The sequence below is a fragment of the Antedon mediterranea genome, chromosome 2 (assembly GCF_964355755.1).
Source record: "Antedon mediterranea chromosome 2, ecAntMedi1.1, whole genome shotgun sequence".
NCBI lineage: Eukaryota > Metazoa > Echinodermata > Crinoidea > Comatulida > Antedonidae > Antedon > Antedon mediterranea.
Genome location: NC_092671.1, coordinates 39,170,970 through 39,197,052, shown reverse-complemented (window position 1 = coordinate 39,197,052; position 26,083 = coordinate 39,170,970). Strand labels below are relative to the sequence as shown.

General features: G+C 32.1%; 1 protein-coding gene across 1 annotated transcript; it reads left to right on the top strand.

Moving 5' to 3' along the window:
- Positions 1–26,083, top strand: LOC140041063 (neurexin-4-like). The gene is made up of 22 exons (XM_072087443.1): positions 1–129; positions 4,428–4,547; positions 7,014–7,213; positions 9,923–10,064; positions 10,887–11,096; positions 13,142–13,320; positions 13,740–14,005; positions 14,275–14,426; positions 15,159–15,296; positions 15,515–15,650; positions 15,961–16,064; positions 16,209–16,328; positions 17,056–17,259; positions 17,701–17,783; positions 17,992–18,193; positions 18,692–19,090; positions 20,035–20,268; positions 20,578–20,763; positions 21,265–21,392; positions 21,884–21,971; positions 22,208–22,477; positions 23,383–26,083. The coding sequence occupies exons 1-22, from the start codon at positions 48–50 to the stop codon at positions 23,568–23,570; spliced, it is 3,831 nt and encodes a 1,276-aa protein (XP_071943544.1). The 5' UTR covers positions 1–47; the 3' UTR covers positions 23,571–26,083.

Below are 26,083 nucleotides of genomic sequence, written 5' to 3'. Positions count from 1 at the left end.
GAAAGTAGCGATGCCGCGGCGGTGTGGTAGTTGATAAAACGATTAAAATGGAGCTAACTTTAATGCAATTTAAACAGATTTTGATCGCCTTGTTTGCAAGTTTAATCGTTAAACAATCTCAAGCAGATAGTAAGTATCACTCTCTTTCAATTTATTGTATTTGAAATCGGATCTGAGTATATGAAGTAGCCCGTTTCCGTTAGGCCTACCTTGCGATCTAGGCCTATAGGCCCTAGTTAGTCTGTCTAGTCTGAGCCAGGAAGCAGGTGAGAGGTTGCCCTACAGGTGGAATGTCAGGAAATGACTATTGTCAATTGAGAGGAAGTCCCGACTGGCCTAGATTTGTGACAATTGGGGTAGGTCTAGATAGATTAATGTAAATTCCACTAAACTTACAATTACGCCTATAATACTAAGCAAGTAAAACCAAAAACTTTACTCGTATTCATATAAATAAGAAGATCTAAAAAAAAAGAGGTTTGAATTTGATCTGTCATATTGATAACTTTAATCAAATAATTGTTCGAGGCCCGAAGTAGCTATGTAGCTTTTTTTTTATGCACAATTTAAAATTACGCAAGAATTTTCTTGGCCAGATTGAATCAAAAGACTCAAAAGAAAATTTGAAACTGAGCAGTAAAGTATTTCAGTAAAGTAAAGCTCGATAAAACCTTACTTAAGATATAATTATTAATATCCATTGCTACATTGATAAATAATGCAAGTAATATTAATAATAATTAATAATAATATTATTTATTAATAATAAAATGTTATATTATAAATATAAATAAAAAAGATTTATTTTTTTATAAAAAACCTAAATTAATAGACTGCAACATTAGTGATCCTCTCTTTCCTATTAATGTTATTTAAATTTTACTTTTAGTGGTACTGTAAATACATATTTAATTTAATTGAAAGAAATCCATAAAAGAGCACATTAGACTATGCAGCACCAGAGTACAGTTATTGATTTGTAAATTATTATAGCAAATTAAAATGATTATTCTGGATTATAATATTTGTTTTATAATTATTGATCTGTAACAAAGCGCTAAAAAGGCGCTTGATTCCCAGATAATCAATGTGAGTTGTGCTTACTGTGCTGAAACCAGCCAGGTTAAACTTGTGTGGGAGATATCTGTTTCCAATTAATCTAAATATAGCAATAACAGCTATTAGTATTCATTTCATTTGAGCTTGCTACTTACTAATCATTAAGTTTGTTCTTAACACATGGGACCAATAGAGTAACAGTGGGCGTTGGTTTATAATTAATCAACTTTTTTTATTTGCAGAAGAAAAAAAAGTTGGTTAATTTTCCTGGGTTAAACAATCAGTAATCGGCATAAGACATCAATTTTCATTCAATTTCATATCTTAATAATATCCCTGAGAAATTCTTATGAATTTTGCTTGAATAATGAAAGGAGCACTTTTTTATTTTAACCCAATTTTTTAGAATGTTGTTTTTAATATAAGGAATCATCTATAGCATTATAAATTTAGTTCATATATTAATTATTATATTCAAGAACATTTATTAATTTCAATGGCAAAATAAAAATACATAAAATATAATTAAGACATTTTTTTAAAAACTATTTTTGGAGATCCTGTATTAATCTCTGTCTACACTAATCAAACTAGTTTGACAAAATGTGTGATGTTCCCAAATATGGTAGTGATATCATATGGGCAAATATGTGTGATATGATCATGTCTATCACTAAAACGTTCTCCAAACTAATCTATGATTAGCTCTCCCCTCCTCAACCTCTACTCACACATTGAGTGATATTCCAGTTGGAGTTTATCAATTATTCAATCAAGATCAAGTATATGTGCACATTTTATGTCACATACAGTTTGATAGTGTAGACAGAGCTAGAAGAAAACAAGTGTCTTTTCACATGCAGGATCCCAAAAAAAATAATATTCTAGTAAGTCTTAATTTTAGCTGATAAAAGTAAAACCTTATTATTACAAATTTAAACTGTCTTTTTTCCAATGATTGATGATAATCAAACTCGGAGTGAAAGGATGTACTTTCAGTGAATTACATTTCTAGTTAATAGTCCATTTCCATCAAATATTTCTCATTTGAAATGTCAGATTAACATCAAAAACAAATTACTGTACTCCAGTACTGATCTCATATTAATCTAAGATAGGTAACGCATAATATTACCATAATATTCTTTAAGTTTTTTTAGTATTTTAAGAATATTCCGATTATTTGAACATTTTGAAAATTATTGTGATTTACTTCAATGTACACAGTACACAGCTTGACATGACGCACATCATACGCAAGCATTTAATTCTAATACGCACACGCATTTTTAACATTATCATACATTTGCAGTTTGATTACATTAACTGTATGCTTTCTTCGTTTGATTCATGTTTAATTTATCTTATCAAACTTATTTCAAATCTTTTAAATTTGTTATTACTACCTGTAACAACACTAGGGTATAATATTAAAGATGTATTGTCCCTCAAAAACATGAAAAATGAAGATTAATTAAATTAGACTTTGAATATGTTATTTTGTAGTTTTAATCAAGTTAATTACTTCAATAGAAAAAAAAACGAAAAAAAAAAATATGTTTTCACTTATAAAATGACAAAATAAATGTTAAAATTCAACCAAAAATCCATTGGCTGGCAGCCAATTTTACCATTTTTTTGCTTTAAATTACATTTTTTTTCAAGTAAATACATTTTTTTTCGATCCAATTTTTGGTCAAAGTGGATAACTATTATGTTACATTAAAATGAAATGGTCAACAAAAATGTTTTAAAGAACTATTTTTTCAGGAGGGACAATACTGTACATCTTTTAATGCTTCTGTACAGTATGACAGAATATAATATTATTATTATACAGGTGACTGTATCTTGGTTGGTGTACAGTACACCTACAGTACAGTACAAATATATTTTAATTTATTTTGATATATTATTTACTTTATGCCTTTTTAATGTTTTTACAAATGTTATTCTAAATGTTTTTTTATACAATCAATGCAATAGGAGACCTACTAGATAGTGATTAGGTTCGCTTTTTTTCTCTGCCTGGTTTTGTGTGATGTTTTCTTGTTGTTATCTACGTTTACTTGTATTTTTATGGAGACAAAAATGAATGAAATAAAAAATATACAGTGTACTCTAACGACTGTTTTATTGTTGATAAAAAGTTATTTTGTTCTGTATGAAAACATCTATGTATTTCAATAAATGCTGCTTTAATCATGAAATGAAACACAGATATGAAATTGATTTTCAATAATTTAAATGGAAAGATAGCAAAATGGCTGCAATGTGAAGAAAGCATCCATCCGTTACTAACTCTATTTGCCATGTCTGTCTGGTGCAGTGTACAGTACTGTATATTACTCTTACACCATGGGCTATACAGTAGCTCCATGCTCACACCATGCAAAATTAATTAATTCAAGCTTCTTTCAAATAACAAATAAATGTTGTTTTGATACATTTAAGATTTAAAGTAACATACTGTCAACATTTTTACAGTCCAGTACATTTAAATACCATGTGTTTGTTTTTTTCAAATTCAGAAAGGAATAGCTAAGACAGACAGTACAGTACTACTTGTAGACTTATACATTTTCATACAATTAACTGGCATTTTTTGTTAGTTAGTTTAAAAAAACATTATTCCTATTAATCCATTTCTACAATTTCAAATGATTTACTATAGAGACCCACACATCTATAAATTGTCATAAAATTTAACAAAGGCATCGTTTTATTCTTAAAACCAGACTCACTGAAAGTAGACATCAACTAATACACAAGAGAGTAGACCAATCAGTAAGGGCTCTGTTCTACCTTTGAATTATAGTGATGTGGTTTTCACAAGAAAATGGAACAATCACTGTTCAAGCCACGAATGGGTTGTCAAAGAAAGACCCCTCTGTAAAAAACTGGTCAGGTTGAAACCTTATCAACCGTACTGGTGGCTACTGCCCTGATATAGGTACCTGACTGAAGAAGGGGTTATGTACAGTACATCCATTTCAAAGTAGTGTTTCATTAAATAGTACTTTGCATAATATTCACCAGAATGTATTTAAATTCAAAAAAATAATAATTGTGTATGTACGCCAAATTTAATATCTTGTTCTATTCTGTAACTGGCAGGTTCCCTGCTGTTGGATATGAATGAAAATTGATAGAGTATTTTGAAAATAAATAATTTATGCAGTAGTATATCAATCTGTCTAAAGCTCTGTCTAAACTATGACATCATGAACATATTGGCACATCACATTTTTGTTACATAAATGTTGATAAGTGTAGACAGAGCTTTAGTATATTGTACAGAAAAGTATAGTCTAAGAGTATACAGTAAGTAGGTTAATTTTTTAAAATATTTCAATATTTTCTTTTAGCAACTTGCAATGCTCCACTTGGCATGCAAACTGGTGTTATATATCGTGACATGATCACCGCATCATCATCATTGTCATCGTTACGAGGGCCAGAGTATGCACGACTTCACTGGAAAGACGGTAAATGTACTTTCTAACTACTGACATAGTAAAAATTGATTATACATAAAATTTCTTATAGTCAGTTTTATATTGCTCTTTTCATTCAAATGTAAATTTCATTAAAAAAAAACTCTTATGATATAAAGAGTGGATACATCTAGTGACTAAAGCACTGTCTACGCTATCAAATTTTACTGTACGTGACAAAAAAATGTGATTTACTGTACCCATGGACATGATGATGTCATATCACTGCCATATTTAAACATACCACTACCATATTTGGGCACATCACACTTTTTTTGTCAAACTAGTTTTATATTGTAGACAGAGCTTTATATAATCTTTTATGAAGATACCAATTCTATGATCAGATGATTGTACTTGGTACAGTACTGTACTTATTCTTAGTTCACACTTAGGGCCCGTTCGGACGGGACTGAAACTACCGTGTACTTCCAACTGTGAGGTCGCGTGTGGCAATTAACTTACGCCTCTGGCTATAAAAAATTAGAAAACCATCTGGACGAAAAATCCACCAACTTTACTGGTTATTTCAATCCCATTCCAATTACACGCTGCCTCGGGGTATAATTAATCAAGCGTTAACGGGGTCATGTCAAATCGCGACCTCAAATAAGCTTTCTGATTGTTTAACAATTATTGTTTAAAATGTTCTTTTTCGTTAATGCGAATGTATATCTATTGTTTTGTAAAATTATATATAAATAATCAACTCGTTGGTTTTTTTTCCGGTGACCTGAACTTGCGAATCGGTGGCTTATAATGTACATGTAACGGCAGGGAGTTCTGTATTGTGGTAGCCTGGTGTCTGTGAATTACCACATCAACCGTTCGGCTCGCACGATAAGAGGGGTACAGTGCGTGTTAAATGGAATTTTTACAACAATAGTTCGGCTCGCACGATGAATACATGTGGTAATTTTTACAAGAGGGGTACAGTGCGTGTACATTAAATGGAATTTTCACAACAATAGTTCGGCTCGCACGATAAATACACGTGGTGATTTTTACAAGAGGGGTACAGTGCGTGTACATTAAATGGAATTTCCACAACAATAGTTCGGCTCGAACGATAAATACACGTGGTGATTTTTACAAGAGGGGTACAGTGCGTGTACATTAAATGGAATTTCCACAACAATAGTTCGGCTCGCACGATAAATACACGTGGTCAACAAACAACATACGTTAGCAGGATTTTCGATCATTATTTATTTAAAAAGTAAATTGTATTCGATGTATTATAAATATATAGGTCTGGTTGTCGATTGAAAAATAATAATCGAACGATTCGCGCGCGAAACGACATGCAATATCCAGTTGAATTTGTCAACACGCCATGTCAATTGATATGGGTCGACGCACAGAGGGCGCTTTTTGACCTAAGAATTCCGATCTTAATTGGTTTCGTGTCAGCTTACCGGTACTTTGTTTATTCGTACGAACGTCGTATGGGTTTTACCCTAAGGGTAAAAACCAAATAAACGTGTATTTCAATCGCCGTACGAACACGGTCTTAGACACACAAGATAGGCGCAAGTTGACCAATTACAGGCGAGACCTCGAATGATCTATTTTTTCATGATTGGTCAAATTACTTAAGCTTGGCCTACGTCCTTGCATTGCGTCCAAGTGGGACCCAATCTTTAATTAGTATCAGTATATAAGTAGTATAACTATAAGTATCATCTAAAAATTATCATCAAAGTCAGTTAAACAGTTTGAGACTTACAAATTGTATTTATTTTCAAAAATGTGTATGCTTTAATATATAGTTGCAATTATCTAACTATTAGTAACAAATTATGGTAATTGATTTATATCAGTTAGATTAAATAGTGCTATTTGTTAATACAGAACATAAATTTAATAAATGAAATTAATGTAATTATTCATTTGGGATTCAAACTCAATTAATATGCATTCATTTTGTCAATAATCCAAGTTATTGATTAACCTTCCATTATTGTATTATGATTTCATTCATTATTTTGCCATGAGTCACTGTGCCGCCGTTGTTAGTCCCTTTAAGATTTTTCCCACTCTAGTTAGAAAATAATTATATGACGGAGTTGTTCAATAGATTTTTGCACATGGCTCTAAAATTAAATTTGTCTATTAAGAAATAATAAATGTTAAACAATAGAGGCTGTATCCTTTTCTTTTTCAAAGAGCTATCCATAACATCGAAAACTGTAATATGCAATATGCTTTAAAGCTCTGTCTACACTATCAAATTTTATGTGACAACAAAATGTGATGTGCCCATATATGATGATGTCATCACTACCATGTTTGGGCATGATCACTACAATATTTTGTCATGATTTCACACTTTTTTTGTCAGACTAGTTTGATAGTGTAGACAGAGCTTAACAGAAATGCATGTACCCTGTATATATAATAGGCTCAAGCTTTCACTCAATCTCAAAATATAATTTTTATTTATTTATTCATCAGGAGAGGGAGGCTGGACTGCTGGCAGTGATGACAGCAACCAGTACTTGATGGTGGATCTTGGAGAAGTCAGTCGGATCACAGAAGTAGCTACGCAAGGACGGTATGACAGTGAGGAGTGGGTGACAGAGTACAAAATACTGTACAGCAACAGAACTGATGAGTCATCGTTTAAAACATATATACAAAATGGAGTTGAACGGGTAATTTTATTTGTTAACCTTTTTGTTTGTCAGTGTGAACTTGTACACAATGTGCTTTTTTGTAGTAACAACCCTATCTGTCATTCAGCTTTTCATTGATTGTATCTGTCATTTGTTCAATTGTTAAATACAGTCAACTCTCCCAATACCGGACTCCTTTGAGCTGACCAAATATATCTAGTTTTCCAGAAATTCTGGTATTACGGAATGTGTTTCTATAGTAAAAATGAATTTGGGAGTTTTTGGTAATTTAAAAAAGTCAGATATTGGAGAGTTTCCGGTTTTCAAAGAGCGCAGTATTGGGAGAGTCAACTGTATCAATTTTTTTTTGTAACTAAAGTTTTTAGAAATAAGTCTACATCCATCCATTTTATGAAATAATGACGTACAGTACACACTAAATCCTAAATTTAAAAAGACAATTTTCTATAGCTGATCTCTATCTCAACATACCCCCCCCCCCCTCCCCCCACCCTTTCTCCCCATTATAATAAAAAACATTTTATATTAAACTGTAGTAAAATAAATAGCACTTTAGGTACTTTAAACACAAGCACCTTTTTAGGTGCACACTATATTCCGTACCAACTGTTTTGTTACACACAGCACCCTAGTTCCTAATTATTCAAATATTACATAATTTATTCATAGATTTCAACAACAGAAATACAATTTCACAATCACTAATTCAAATGCAACGTCTCAAGGATAGCACTTTGACATTCACTCATTTATCACTTAAATGTTTTCAAATATAATAATCAATATTATTGACTATTTTGAGAATTATTAAAGTGATTAAGCATTGTTTAGTATGTCTGTGTTTTAGATTAATAGTTGTGAATAGTAAAAATGATCTTGTTAGGTGTACAGTACTATGAACTACTGTACCTGGTACGATCAAATCTCTTCACTAAATGGCAGAAAATCCTATTTTAGTGTGATTTTTGGTTTTTGTATTTGTTGTACTGTGTATAAATCAATCATTTCAATACTCGCAAAATAAAATTAGGTAAATAAAATATAACTTTTCAGCTTTGCCTTTAATTGGACTAAGATGAATTTGTTATCACAAATGATACAATAGCTTGGACCTGCCATAAATACAATGTAATAACTGTAAAGCTATTATTTGATAAAACAGATAAAATATCTAGTGTGTGTCTCTCTGACATGATTTTATAATACTCTTCAGACTAAAATTTGTAATGAATTTACATAAACAATGCGGTTTGCTTGCTCAAAAATGTACAGAGTAGCGAACAAACGTGACTAGCAATTAAGATGATGATGATGTTGATGATATTCAAAGTTAAAACTGCGCCAATATACAGATTACCACGATCACATGTCACATTATGTAATATCTTGAACAGTATACATAATGTTTCTAGGTAAAAAGTTTATGGTAATACTAATAGAAACTGATCCTACAGCTTTGTCTACACTATCAAACTTTATGTAAAAAAATGTGATGTGCCCATATATGGACATGCTGATGTCATATCACTACCATATTTAAGCATATCACTACCATATTTGGGCACATCACACCTTTTTTGTCTTGGACTAATGTGATAGTAGTGTGGACAGAGCTTTATACATTAACAAATCATTGGAAAGTGAAAGTGCCAATAAAGTATTACCCTTTGAAACTACAACTACAAGTAACAGTTGAATAGCTTAGGCCTAGTTTCTGATGCCTTGGAGGTAAATGGTCCATTCAGTAAACCAAATGTCATTACAGACTTAGAGGATTGCATTCATTCTCGGCAAAATTAACTGTCAGCTTTTCGTGAAGTCAATTATCTTTCGCAAATTGTCTTAGCAATTTAAATATCGGTTGATGTTTTCAACCTTGAACGTTTATTGAAAATCCATTATATTGTGCTATTAATAACAAGATACAGTATACTGTAGTATGTAATATACATAATACATATCTAAGGCGTACACGTAAGAAAGCACTTGCAGTACTGTACTACTATTAATTTACTCTACAGAGGCAGATCCAGGATGAGTATTAAGCTCTCTCTACTCTATCAAACTCTCCCCTTATGACAGCTAAAACAAAATTATGAAAAATGAATATAAGTAATATGAGTTCTTGTAAAGCACCAAATTCCAATGAATGGATCATTGCTCATGGCGATGTGGACTCTGACGTTATACTTTTTAACTACATGCTTTTCCCCTAAGGTCACGTCATGTCAGTGCAGCCATTTTAAGGCGCTGTCTCATCTATCCACGACACAGTGGCTGTGTGTGAACTAGTTCGGGGGTAACCCCTACAGACACGTCTTGAAAAAAGAAAAGATGTACTAGGTTTTTTAAAGTGAACAGGAACAATGTGTGTACACTGGACCTACGGTTTATAGTCCTTATCCGAGAAAACTTGTTCTACCGCCAGAGCAAGTGAGCCTCGAACCCTTGCTGATGTTGTGGCTGGATTACGGTTCCACTGTCTTAACTGCTTGGCCACTCACTCACTTTTTTATAACTATTTTGACAGACTAAGCGTTCTCTTGGTATATGAAGCTTGTAATGAAAAAGTATTTGACATTTTTGTGAAAGCTTATTAATTAAACAGCATCATTGGAATTTTCATCACCATTTTTATTACCATTCTTGTCAGCATTGTCAATCCCTTTTTTTTCTCCTCTCATTTCTTGAACTTTCAAATAATGATAAACTTGTTTATCTTTATAGAAATTTCATGGTAATTCTGATAGTGACAGCGTGAACAGGAACAAATTAAATCCAGACATTTTTGCTCGATATGTACGACTTAATCCAATATTAAAGAAGAACCGTTTCTCAATGCGTGTTGAATTTTATGGATGTTTAGCTGGTATAGTAACACTTTTTACAATTTTTATTTAATTTTTAATATTTTTTGTTTGTTTTTATGACATAAACAATTTCACTGTGTTAGCTATTTGTAGTGAGAGTAATGTGTTGAATTTTATGGATGTTTAGCTGGTAAAGTAACATATTTAAACATTTTTATTCACATTATTTAAAAATTTTTTGTTTAATGACATAAACAATTTCACTGCTGGTAGCTATTTTTAGAGAAAGTAATATGATCTGTAACTGTCTATTAAGAATGCATTGTGTAGGGAATAGTGTCTTTTTTTAGCAGATTTAATAAATATCAGTATCAAATATAAAGCAAGACATTTTATATTTTTTTCAGTTCTTCCTCTTTTGTGTTGAATTTTTCAATACATCATTCATTTTTTAAAGATGTATTATCCCCCAAAAACATGAAAAATAAAGATTAATAAAATCAGACTTTAATTAGGCTATTTTGCAGTTTAATAAAGTTATTCAATTCTGAAAAAAAACTTATAAAAAGACAAACGAAACCTAACCTAACCTAAAACACAGCCAATTTAAGTATTTGTTGCTTTAAATTACATTTTTTCAGTTAAATAATTTTTTTTTTCGATCCAGTTTTTTGGTCAAAGTGAATAACTATTACATGACATTAAAATGGCATATTCACCAACAAATTTGACAAAAGCTTTTTTTTTTTAGTGGGACAATATATCTTTAAATGAGATTGGAGAATATGTTTATATTGAAGATTGGTTTAATTTCATAGAGTTACTGTATAATCCCAAGCTATAGTATATTGTAATCCCACCACCTAATTTAATATTTATAGATCCAAGTGTTGCATCATTCGATGGATCAAATTATATATCGTACAACGTGGAGAAAGGAAGATATCGTATAGACAAGACCGAATGGCATGTTACGTTTCGCTTCCGAACCACTGAAGCGAACGGTGTGATCATGGCTGGGTATGGCACCCAGAGCGACTACCTCGTCTTCCAGCTTGTCAGAGGACAACTCATGGTTAATCTCAACCTAGGTAGGTTTTATTTATCCCATAGTGCTCAGCCAATTTTTAACATTTTCTATCACAAATGCTGTTTAGTTATTTAAATAATAATAATAAATAGATCATGCTTGCTGGCTCAATAATAAATTGAACATTTTATAAGATATTCATGTATATTTAGCCAACCTCTCTCTATTTCTGTTTAGACCGACCCCATATTCCAGTTTATGGTAACCACCCAGTTTCCAATTCCTATTTTTGCCGACCTCCCCATTCCTGTTTAAATGGTTGTTGTTTATTAATTTCAACAATTAATACATATAATTTTGTCAATAAATCTTTAAATATTTATAAATGTGAATGTGGTGCTAAACACCTATGCTAGTGGGTTAACCTAAAACAGAGCACAAAAATTAAAAAAAATTAAAAAGTTCATTTCACAAATCAATTAAAGCATCTACAAGAAAGCAACAAACACAACAAAACACATTTTCAACATCATATATATATACCAACAAATGTAACACTGTATCTAGTCATCTTAACATCATATATATACACTAACAAATGTAACACTGTATCTAGTCATCTTAACATCATAATACCAACAAATGTAACACTGTATCTAGTCATCTTAACATCATATATATACACCAACAAATGTAACACTGTATCTAGTCATCTTAACATCATATATATACCAACAAATGTAACACTGTATCTAGTCATCTTAACATCATATATATACACTAACAAATGTAACACTGTATCTAGTCATCTTAACATCATATATATACACTAACAAATGTAACACTGTATCTAGTCATCTTAACATCATAATACCAACAAATGTAACACTGTATCTAGTCATCTTAACATCATATATATACCAACAAATGTAACACTGTATCTAGTCATCTTAACATCATATATATACACTAACAAATGTAACACTGTATCTAGTCATCTTAACATCATATATACACTAACAAATGTAACACTGTATCTAGTCATCTTTGGTATTTCATACCTGTCATGCTTACATGTTTTACTATATAAAATGCTTCACATAGGTACATACCACATTCATTTGAATTGCGTCATTATGTCATCTTACAAACATCACACAATATCAGCAGCTCATTATTTCAGGCTCGTTAGTTTCATTATATGATGTCTATAAATAAGACAAGAGAAATGCATGTAAATTGTATTTCACAATATTTATGTATAAATCAACTATTGTCAGGAGAAAACGACTGAATTTATGAATTATTTTGCGCTGATATTCTATTAAAATTTAACTTTATCCTTCACAAAATATATGTAGATATAACTGAAGCAGGTCGTTGCAGTTAGTTTATTGTCAAGAGAAATAAACATTAATTCCAATAAGCTATCAGATAATTATCATTTTCTTTAGTTCTAATAATAATTATTGCTTTTGTAACCTGAACTTCATATAAAGCTCTGTCTACAATATCGAACCAGTTTGACAAAAAAAAGTGTGATGTGCCCAAATATGGTAGTAATATTCCTAAATATGGTAGTGATATGACATCATCATGTCCATAAAATAAAATGATTGGTCTGGAACTGCCTTCCTTTACCGATGTGCACCTAGAACACCTCCAGAAAGATTTCGAACGCATTGAGTCGGATGCCTCTCATCCTCTCCACAAAGTGATCATAGACCAACTTAATCCAAGTGGTAGATTGAGGCTCCTCAGTGTGAAAACAAATCGATTTGCTAAATCCTTTATTCCCTCCGGTATCATCCAGTACAACAGGAAGTCAAGAAGATAATTTTATCTTGTAATTTTTTAGATGTTTTTATATGAATGGTTTTATGCTATATTTGTTTTTATTGTGTTTTCTTGGTTATTATGACGAGCAATGAATTTCCTTGTTGAGGATCAATAAAAGTTATCTTATCTTATCTTATATGGGCACATCACATTTTTTTTTGTCAAACTGGTTCGATAGTGTAGACAGAGCTTTAGAAACAACACCATTACGTTCATCATGCTTAAAATTGTAAACAAAGTCATTCCTGTAACATTTTCATCTTTTAGGAAGTACGACTGACGAAGCGGGTGATACCACTTTATTAATAGGTGGACTACTTGATGATAATCAATGGCATCGCGTAAAGTATTACCGCAAAAGACGGGCCATTCAGGTTGATCTCGACTCCATTCACATCCATGGTCATAGTAATGGAATTTTCTCACGGATTGACCTAGATAGAGAGGTTTGAGTTTTTTTTTATGCAAGTTTTATAAATAACAAATTAAAACAACTAAACAGACATAGATAAACTAGCACTGAAAAAGTAAAATGTATTGCTAGCAACTGTATCTAGTCAAGAGATATAGCTGAAGACCGTAAGCAATGGTATAACCATTATTAAAGGACCCTGTTGACCTTCGTGTCGGACAGGCAATGTTTTTTCATACATGAACTAACAGAATCTGTTCCTATATAATATAACAATATGGATTTACAGTGTTTGGGAAGTTAATAATATTGCCAGCAATTTGTAAAATAAATTGAAAATAAAACTCAATCCTAATTTAGATAACATATAAATATAATCTACTGCTGAATATGAAATGTATTGCTAGCAATTTGTAAAATAAATTAAAATAAAACTCAAAAATCTAAATTTAGATAACATTCGGCGGTACACCAGACTTTTACAGACCTGGGATCTACCGAGAGGATGGCATGCCCGACCTGAACTTTAAGGGCTGTTTACAAAATATGAATTTCAATAGCGAATTTGATGTGATTAGCACAGTTGAAATGGAGCCAGGTAACCCACGTCTTAAAGTGCATAACGGACAGACCTTCTCATGTACCAGCGAGGTCATGGTACCAGCGTCGTTCCCAACTCATGAGTCAAGACTGGTTCTGGACAACGATGACGGCCTCACGTAAGTATATTACAGGATTTTGATAATTGAAATTCTTAATATACATTTTCCTGTTTATATTATTTATCAAAAACATAATGATAATACCAAGGAGTTTGTATTATCAAAAAATAGTTCATTGGCATCATTTTGTGCCTAGCTTACCTGGCTAAACCGAAATTGGCCTGTTCTCCGAGAAGAGAGCTACAACTTGAATATATAACATTTATGAAACACCCCTATCAGATAATGGTACATTCCATCTTTTGGTATTTATTGTTCTTTTTCAGTGTGAGTTTTAAGTTCAGGACATATGAAACAAGAGGAGTGCTGATGTACAATGAGTTGTTTACAGGAGAAGCATTCCAAGTTCTCATTCAAGAGGGTGTTCTCAAGATCCAAATTGGTGATGAAGCCAGCGGTATTCCAATATACAGCGATGGTCAGTTAAATACTCAAAAGCGTTGTTGAAACTAAAGCTCTGTCTACACTATCAAACTAGTTTGATTTATATTCTAGTTTGACAAAAAAAAGGTGTAATGTGCCCAAATATGGTAGTAATATACCCAAATATGATAGTGCTTATGACATCATCATGTCCATATATGGGCACATCACATTTTTTTTTGTCATAAAGTTTGATAGAGGTTTAGGTTACAAATAGTACACGTCCTGGCCCAATCACACCTTGTAACATTCAGTAAATCATTTAGGATGGTGTCACAATACATTGACTAATATTTTATTCTGTATTACCAGATATCAGTATTGATTGTCCCTATTGTTTAAAAATGGCAACCATATTATTCACATTTTATTGCCGTCGTGAACAAATTGTAAGGGAATCAAATTGATCGTGCCAAGCAAAATATACCACCAGAGCATACTGGCCAAGTGAGATAATCCAAGCCACTCCTCAATTACTGTTAGAAGGCTATCTGATGATCAGTTCGAATATAATATTATCTAATGCTTGGTTCCCACTAAAGACGCAAGGACGTAACACAACGTAAGTGAGTTGACCAATCACAAGCGATGGATTGTTCGAACTGTCGCTTGTCATTGGTCAGTATACTGTTATGTCCTAGTGGGAACCAAGGTTAAGACCTGACAGCTTTACAAGTAGAAGATCACAGTTTTAATATTGAACAAGTAAACGTGTATTTGTTTTTAGGTGCTGCTATTAATGATGGATTGTGGCACAGTGTTGAGGTGAAGATGGTAAATGACGATGTTCAATTTATGGTGGATGACTTCCGTAGCAGTACGCAAGTCTCTATAACACCCATGAATAGATATTATTTTGGAAGTGGTAAATATTTTCTATTATTTTTCTATATCATGCCTGAATTTTCATGAATTTTGTAAAAGTTAAGATTACTATAGTATTGTCAAAGCACATTAGATTGAGATTCATTGATGAAATTCTTCTTCTTCCATCTTATAAACAAAAATACCAAAAAACACCATACTAACAAATAGAATAAATAAGAATGTATGTTCAACTAATCAAATCAACTGTTCTTGCAGGCAAAGATGAAAATAGTCTTGGTTTCCTGGGCTGTATGTTGGATCTTATGATTGGTGGGAGCATGATTAACTTCCAAGCGTTGACATCTGTTCAGAATGAAGGGGTAGAGATCAACACATGTGGAATGGTTGACTGGTAAGTCTAAAACAAGTAACAACAAACTTTTAAGCTCAGTCTACACTATCAAACTATGTGTGATGTGCATACATATGAACATGATGATGTCATATCACTACCATATTTGGGCACATCACTACCATATTTGGGCACAAACTAGTTTGATAGTGTAAACAGAGGTTTAGAAGATTGATTATTGGTTAAGGGGACCCCTCTAAAAGATTTACAGGCCTATCCCTGGTAGTATGCAAATGATTACATTTGTTTTTGTCTGTGATTGTTCATCCTGTATGATATAAAAATAATTAAAATCAATTTCTGTTTACAGGTGTAGCCCTAATCCATGTGAGCATGGTGGTGTCTGCCAGGCATCATGGGCTGGATTCAGCTGTAATTGCCCCTCTGGTTATGTTGGGAGTACCTGTCACAGAGGTAAATTTATGGAATTTTATCTTTTTTGTCACTTTACTATAAAACATTCTGGCGTGTTTTCATGATTCAATGAATACAACTTTACAATTTATTGACAAGTTAAATAAGTTGTTTTGTAGTGTAAATTTTATAAATGTATTACAGCTCTTTGGAAGAGATCATGTGGAGAAGTTCAACGTACATCAGGCAGTAGTGGTACCCAGTTGATTGATGTTGACGGCAGTGGGCCTCTTGAACCTTTCTTGGTTACATGCATTTTTGAAGGTATATAGATATCATGACAATTACATTTATACACTTCTATAACTGACATAATAATAGTGAATTTTGCCAACCCTGACCTGTTTTATTTTATTGATTTCCACACATTATTAATAAAATAATTATATTGCAATAAACATTTTACATTTAAGAAAGATGTTTGTCTGGTGGGCAAATAAAGTTCAAAGACCTTAAGGCTTACCCACCAGAAAGATACATAAACATAATCTATGACAATTATTAGATGTACATTAGTATGGTAAAGAGAGTTCTAAAAATAATATATAAAAAAATTGTGTGTATAAACTTTAGCAATCAGCATTACCATTAATAATTCTTACCTTTAGTAAAGATAAGAGGCAATGAGTTTTTTAAAGAGAGATGTTTGTCTGGTGGGCAAATAAGTTCAAAGACCTTAAGGCTTACCCACCAGAAAGATACATAAACATAATCTATGACAATTAAGATGTACATATAGTATGGTAAAGAGAATTCTAATAATAATATATAAATAATTGTGCATATAAACTTTAGCAATCAGCATTACCATTAATAATTCTTACCTTTAGTAAAGATAAGAGGCAATGAGTTTTTAAAATCGTAAGGTGCCGCTTCTCTCATGTTTGTTTGCGTGTGTTTGTCAACTTTGTTTTTTAATGAGTTCAATAATAAGAATTAGAATTACTTTTGTTCATTACTTATACCTGATTACAATTGTTAATTTCTTCAGAAGACATGGTTTGGACAGAGTTGAACCACAATTCGGAAGCTGAGATCCAAGTAATGGGATCAGTGGAAGCCGGCTCGTACAAACGTGAAATAGACTACAACGGCGTGAGCATGGATCAGATACGACAGATGGTGTCCGAGGCTGAAGAGTGCGAACAGTATATTAAGTATCGATGTAAACGAGCAAGGTTGCTTAATTCCCCAAGTAAGTACAAGTGTGGAGTAAAACAATAGGCAGAACTGACATACCAGACTAAATATCCGTCTACACTATCAAACTTCATGTGAAAAAAAATGTGATGTGCCCATATATGGAGATGATGATATCATATCACTACCATATTTGGGCACATCACATTTTTTTTTGGTCAAACTAGTTTGATAGTGTAGACAGAGCTTAAATAAGTCAATACTGACAAACCAAACTTTTTATGACGCACTTGAAACATTCCATTAACAAACACACAAAAATTGCGATACGTCAAATTTATACCAGTAGCTGCATACTGCATATTTTTATCTTTCAAATTCAACAAACATTTATTTTATCAAATGCCATACAAATAATACAGAGCATAAAATGAGGACCAACCTAGAAGTAATCTTGTCTCTTATTTTAATTTGTTTTGTTCACATTTTCTCTCAGATGGACCTCAGTATGGTTGGTGGGTGTCTAGCACTGGAGAGAAGATGGACTATTGGGGAGGTGCTGGCCCAGGCACTAGGAAGGTATAATAAACCCACTGAAATCATTTTAAAATACTTTCTTTCTATAGCTACAATCCAATTGATTATTTTCACGTTGCTGTGTCTGTTATATCACTAACCATTCATTGTACCTTATTTAGATCATTATAAGGTTCTTTCACACACACACACTGTGAGATTGCCTTAGTGTGAAAAGGACTTAAGCAAATTTGAATACATTTTGTTTCAGTGCGCTTGTGGAATTGAAGGAAACTGTGACAACACTGATAAGTGGTGTAATTGTGACATTAATGATGCTAGCGAAAGAGAGGATTCCGGTCTTTTGACTCAGAAACCATTCCTACCTGTTGCACAGCTTAGGTTCGGTGGCTTGGAGGGTGATCAGTCTTTAGCTTTCCACACACTTGATCCTCTGCGTTGTAATGGTGAAAGTAAGAATTCTTTTGTTACTCAAGCTCTATCTACACTATCAAACTTTATGTGACAAAAAAAATGTGATATGCCCCAATATGGACATGATGATGTATTATCACTACCATATTTAAACATATCACTACCATATTTGTGCACATCACACTTTTTTGTCAAACTAGTTTGATAGTGTAAACAGAGCTTTAGATTTGCTACATAATACTCAAATTCAATGGGTAAATGGAAATATTGTATATTAACTAAAATAGTGTAAAGTTCCCTTTATGTCGAGTGTTGTACAGTAGATTTTGTCTAAACAATTTCAGTATATTTTTAAAACAAACTTTGTCTATATTATTTTTAAATATGGCAAATTAATTATTTTTTGGATATAAAATGCCTATGCATCATTTGTGTTTACTTTTGGTTTATGTCTTCTATATGTACTGTATATTATACTAATAATTACAAATTTTATAAATTGTGATGTAATGCTTTGTTTTGCCATTTTTCTTCAGTTCAAAGTGCTGTTTCATTTAGAGATCCACAAGCAAATCTAAAGTTTGAAATTGAACTCACCGTAGAAAGTGGATTTGACGTTTATCTTGAATTCAAGACCACAGTGTATCCCGTCGTCTTACTTCATGCAATTCACAAAGATAAGGTAGATTACTTAAAGTTGGAACTAACTAGCGACAGAGAGATGTTGTTTTCTCTCGACTACGGCGCGGGAATGAACTCCATACGGACCTCCACCGTTGAAGAACTGACGGATAATAAATGGCATCGTGTTTTTATTGAGATGGACCCGTTGGAGATGTTTATGGAAATTGATGGCGCTAATGGTAAAACGCAATCAATGCTGTATGATGATCGTAATGTACACTTTAATCTACATCGTAGTACTTTATTTGTAGGTATGTCAATTTCATTATTTAATCATTCATCGTCTTTTAAAACTAAATAATAATTTGCTTGTTTGTTTATTTATAATAATAAATATTGTTATATCTTCTTACCATATTTAAACATACCACATTTAAATACAACAATTAACAATAATCAAGTTAATCTATAACTATAGTGTATTTATTTGCATTCATTCAACCAAACATGAGGTCGTCTCCAAGTAACCCATAATGCATTGCATTCATCATAGTCTTACTATCCAGACATTTCATTTCACTTTACTAATAACTTTAAAAAATTGGAGCCTAAATAAAAGCACAGCTTGTAGTGAATAAAACATAAATATTACAAAACCTCCGCCTACTGTAAAATTCCCCCACATAAAATTCCCCCTGAATATATTTTTTTTTACATTTTTTTTTATTAGTTCTAAGTGTAAATATGTTAACTGCACACTACAAAGTTGTGGATGACAGTGTGGTGTAATGGTTATGTGTCCAGCCTCTCACAGTTGAGATCGCTGGTTCAAGTCCCACTGAGGGTTTTTTTTTTTTAATTATTTTTTTATTTCTTTTTTTTTTTTTTTTTTTGTGGACCTTGATCTTTGACCCTGACCCTTCAAAATTTAACCACAATTATATGATGTGTCATTGATCATTGTGGCTAAGTTTGGTGAGAATCGGATCAAAACTGTGGTATCTAGGCAGTAAAATAGTTTTTTGTTAGTTGTGACCTTGACCTATGACCTTTCTCCCTCAAATTCGAACTCGTCTGAGCTTTTTGGCCATAGATCATTGTGTCCAAATTTGGTTAGAATCGGATAAAAACTGTGGCCTCCAGGCTGTTCACAGACATACAGGGGTGAAAACATAACCTCCTTGGCGGAGGTAATTAGGAACTCCAAAAACAACAACAGACTTCATATAATATACAATTATCACTTTTTTTGTAGGTTCAACAGCCAGTCAGACCGAAGGCTATGTTGGATGCATGCGTACATTGCGTATGAACGGCAAAACAATGGACATGGTTGTAGCGTCCAGGAATGCGTATTACGTTGTGGAAGGATGCACTGGTCACTGTGATGCCAAACCTTGTATGAATGGTGGTGTGTGTATGGAGATGTATTCTACCTTTGAGTGTGACTGTGATAAGACTGCATATGCTGGAAAAATATGCACTCAAGGTATAGCTAAATAAGCTGTGAAATCTAATGAAAAGAAAAAAAATGTGATGTGCCCAAATATGGTAGTGATATACCTTAATACGGCAGTGCTATGCCTTAATATTGTAGTGATATGCCTTAATATGATAGTGATATACTTTAATATGGTAGTGATATGCCTTAATATGGTGATATGACATATCATATATGGACACATCATATTTTTTTGTCACTGTATATGTTTGTATAGGTTTTTGAACCTCACATTGTTTACTATGCAAACTTAAACTAAAGCTCTGTCTACACACAATAAAAACATTCATCTTTCAGAGGTTGGGGTTGACCTTGCCGATAACTCGGAGGTCAGTTACATGATACCAAGCCAAGAGTCGTTAGATACAGAGAAGGACGTCATCCAGGCTGGCTTCTCAACCACACAGAACACAGAGGGGCGTATCCTTCGTGTTGATTCAAGTACAGGCGAAAGTTACATGGAGATCAAACTCAATTCAGAAGGTATTTTAACTTGCTAATATCTTGAAATCAATGTAAATGTTAACATTCAAATTTTGATTTCTGGATTACCAAAACTTGAGGAATATTAAAAGATGCCATTGTTTTTACTGATGGACCAAATTACCCTGTTACGTGTGATTACAACAAATATATTTAGATTGTGTATTGTACTGATAAACAAGTCATAATCAATCAAAATCAATTTATTCTATAAAACTAAGGATATGTACAAATATGTCCTGAAATAGTTATGTACAGTAAAAGGGAACTCAAAGTAAGCAAGCTTTTAAGCCAAGACCCTTAAAATAACAATAAGGTAATAAGAAGTTATTAATATCAATAGCAAAAAGAGAAAAAACAAATATTTCAGATTCCATTCCTGAATGAAAAGAAAGATTAGAGAACCGGATTTGTCTAATTTAAGAAATACTACTGCATTTAAAAGTCCCTTCATTATATTCTATTTCTAATTCTGATTTATTATCTGATTTCCTTCCCTAGGTGCAATTCAGTTCAGCTTCGTTTCTGGCGTTGATTCATGGGAGATTACGGAAGATGTCGGAAGTTACGCAGATGGTAACCACCACGTAGTCATGGTAACACGAGAAGGCAATGAATTTTCAATGATGGTAAGTATCATTGCAAGAAGCGACCTCTTACAATGCGTTTAAATATAAATACAAAACACAACAAAAATGATGTATTTAAATAGAAACCTCAACTTGAGAACCTGTGTAATTGCGATGTACTTACTTAACTGTTTATTATTATTAATTCTGTATCTGTATTTAAAATGTAATTGTTCTTGTATGTCTTTCTATAATCTAAAACAACAACAAAATGTTTTGTATTCTTATGACTATTCACTGAGTATTATGCATGCATTTCTTTAATCATGGACCATTTGTAAGAACATTATTTTTAATGAAAATGTCATCCATGTAAAATAAGTTTATAAATAAATAAATAAATAAAATAAAAGTATTAAGGAAGAAGAGAAGTGGTATTAGGTCACTTGATCAGAATTATTAAGTCCGAGAAAATTGTCAGTAAAAGAAAACATGGATCCAAGACCCATACATTATGTTTATTATATTTATTTTCATATATTGTATTGCAGATTGATGAAACGTCACCACAGATGCAGACCTTCACACTCACAGACACCACATTCAGAAGTCCATCTATGATCTCTATTGGCAGCCCAGGTTAGTTCACTCATTTATTTGTTTGTTTATATATTTAGGCAAATTGCCAAGGATAACCATAAGCGAATTCATTCACTATCCTTCTTAAAGTTGGTAATCCTGTTCACAAGACAAACACATACACAAGATGCTCTACATAATAAACAAAGTCTTATTACATGACAAGTCATAATTTTCTATTTTCAATATTTGTTTTCTTGTTGCCGTTATGGTTGAATTCACATTTTTCCTTACAGATGGAATTGATAAATTCATAGGCTGCATCTCTAGGGTTCGTTTCAACAACTTCTATCCTCTGAAGATGTTCGACCCCGGTAACCAACCACCTGAAATAACCATGCGAGGTGTGGTGGTTGAGTCAAGTTGCGGAGTTGAAGGAGCAACACTGCCCCCAACTACTAGATTACCATACCCTGATGTTACTTACCAGATGTACAGTACACAAGAACCAGCTCAGCCTTCAGTAGCTGCAATCAAAACAACTGGAGATAAAGCATCTATAGCATGTAAGTTATTCTGTGATTTATTCAAGTATAGTCCCATGCTTGATTCAAGTATAGTCCCATGCTTGATTCAAGTATAGTCCCATGCTTGATTCAAGTATAGTCCCATGCTTGATTCAAGTATAGTCCCATGCTTGATTCAAGTATAGTCCCATGCTTGATTCAAGTATAGTCCCATGCTTGATTCAAGTATAGTCCATGCTTGATTCAAGTATAGTCCCATGCTTGATTCAAGTATAGTCCCATGCTTGATTCAAGTATAGTCCCATGCTTGATTCAAGTATAGTCCCATGCTTGATTCAAGTATAGTCCCATGCTTGATTCAAGTATAGTCCCATGCTTGATTCAAGTATAGTCCCATGCTTGATTCAAGTATAGTCCTATTCTCAACCCAGATATTTCTAGAGCCTATGTTAAACAAAACTGTCTTGAGATTTATATTCATGTTTTAAACATCTACTTCATTTTCTATATATTTGTACTAAACCTAAGCGCTCTCTACACTATATGGTAGTGATATGTGATCATCATGTCCATATATGGACACATCATATTTTTTTGTCACATAAAGTTTGATAGTGTAGACAGAGCTTTAGAGAAGTACTGTATATGTTTGTATAGGTTTTTGAACCTAACTACATGAAATAGGGTAATTCAAGAACATCACATTGTTTACTGTGAAAACTTATCTACATTATCAAACTTTGTGTGACAAAAAAATGTGATGTGCCCATATATGGACATGATGATGTCATATCACTGCCCTATATGAGCATATTTAAGCATATCACGCTTTTTTTTGTCAAACTAGTTTGATAGTGTAGACAGAGCTTTAGTTATGATTTAAAACTATTATGTAATATTATTACATTATATTATAATTAATTATATTTTTTTTTGTATTTTAGTTGTTATATTAGTATTATTCATCGCGCTGTTTGTAATGCTTTTTATCATTGGTCGTTACATGAACCGACACGGTGGAGAATATCACACGAATGAAGATAAAGGGGTAGCAGAAGCCGAGGACGCCGACGCTGCTGTGAGGGCGTCTGACCCAAACCACCAATCAGATCGCAAGGAATGGTACTTATAGAATTGGTAATACAGGGAATACTTAGGGAAAAAAATAGGGACAAGCTTTACGCTCTGTTTACACTATTAAACTAGTTTGACAAAAAAGTGTGATGTTCCAAAATATGGTAGTTATATGAAATCAACATGTCCATATATGGGAACATCACATTTTGTTGCCACATAAAGTTGGATAGTGTAGACAGAGCTTTATGCTTGGTAACAATAACAATATCATGGAGGAGAAGGCCAGTCATCAGGAACCATATTTCAGATACCCATAAAAAGTTTAATATTTTTTAATAATATGAGCACACTCATAGATAATTGTATATTTTTTTAAACTTTTTCTCATATGGGTTAGCGTTCCAACATCTGTATGCCTCAATACGCAATAAACTTGCTTATTAACAAATCTTACTTAAAATTTTAGCAATTTACTAATTTCTATTATTTATCTTATTTACAATATTTTATATCTATATTTTCATTCTTCCAAAAGACAATTATTTATATTGTATGTTCTAGTAAATACATGAATCTTTAAAATGTGGTTATTGATATACAGTGTTGGAATACAGTGTTGGAATACAGTGTTGCTTATAAGTTTTTATAGCTGTTTTATTCAGATGGACCAAACTATATACAAACATGTTTTCAATGTATTTGTAGTCTAGTAATCTATACTAAAGAGTGCTGAATTAGAAAAGAAAAATATGAAATTCCAGTTTAAAACAAAAATTAATTACACCATTATATAATTTTAATAAGAAATAAAACAAGAAAATTACATTAAAACATCTTAAGATTTGTTTACACATCAAACTTCTGAAATAAATTTTGCCAAAAGACTATTTTCTGCGCAAAATCGGCTTGACAGAAAATTCATAAAAATATAAAGTAAATATAGATTTTTAAGAATGTTTTTGTAAAAAAAAAAATTATGATAGACCTTTAAATGAGAATTTTACATTTTGACAATATTTTAAACAAAAAAAAGGATGACATTTGTCATTTAATCAAGAGGCTTTTATGATATTTGATTTGTAAAGATGTAAAATATTAAGAATGTATGTATTTGTACACATTTGCACTGAAATTTAAAAATGTAGATATTTGTTAGCAACCTTAAATAGTGGTTGAGTATCATCTATGCTGTACAGGTAGTAATAGCTTACTTCATTTTATATCACATTCTCAAGTCGCTTTCACACTGAGAATTTCTCTGCTGAAACATTATTAGCTAAATGAAAGTGAATTTTGGTTCTTTATTCTAGTGTTATTTTCTTTGTGTATATTATTGAGAACAAATTTTCCAAGAAAAGAAATTGGTGCAGAAATGACAATAACTGATTTGAACAATAAGATAAACTGATTATTATTTATTACAAAATGCAGTACTAAATAAAGAGACCACATTTTGTATACATTACCCAAACGGTTTTGTGGGCCTTTAACATTTCTGCTTTTTAAATAATAATTACCTATGTAGAATGTCTCTTAGTCTTAGTTTAAATGTAGTGAAAGAAATATAAAATCATTGCAATTTATTTATGAATGAGATTTTATTGACTTGGATTTTGTACATTTTTATGTCGCACTAATAACTTATTTGTATTTGCAATATGAACTTTGACCTTGATAATTACATGCAAATAATGTATTTCTATGCCTTGTGTAGTAGTTTCCTTCTGTAGTCTCGTACGTAAGCATGCTTAATATTTTTAACGGTATATTTTTTGTTTTCTACAATATTTATAATAAGATTGACAATATTGTTTGTAAAGTATAGTACTGTATAAGTATGCACAATTGTTTGTGATAGATATTCCATAATGGTTGCTTAAGCTCTGTCTACACTATCAAACTTTATGTTACAAATGTGATGTGCCCATATATGGACATGATGATGTCATATCACTAACATTATTATTTGGGCACACCACACTTTATTTGTCAAACTAGTTTGATAGTTTAGACAAACTAGCTTGAATGTACTTGGTTGCTTTTGATGATTGATGATCATGAAGTGACTCTGTGTTGAAACCTGTGTGTTAATTAGGTCAACGATTTCAATTTTACATTCTTATTCTTCAAGTAAAGATCATATTCATAGTCTATTTCGTTTATACAATTTGTATTTAATCCAGCAGCCGTCCCGACTATACCATTTATTGACGGGGTGGTTGTCTGTCGTTAACATTCACACTGTAAAGTATATTAGTGCAATTGAGTGGACACCTTAACTTGCTTTTGATTCCATAACAGTATTGTAAGATTAACCTGCTTTAAATGAATTTTTATATAATAATGGTGACTTGGGGAGTTTTGTATAGAAATGTAGATGAATAACTTGGGGAGTCTTGTACTGTATATGAATGTAGACTAAACTGTACATATACATCTTTTATTCTGCAACATGTTGATTGTTGCTATGAATATATATTTTCTTAATGTTGAGTGGTAGACTAGAATGCAGTTGTTGTAGCACATCCAGGGAGTTGTTCTTTTTAACATTAAACTTGATTTTTAATA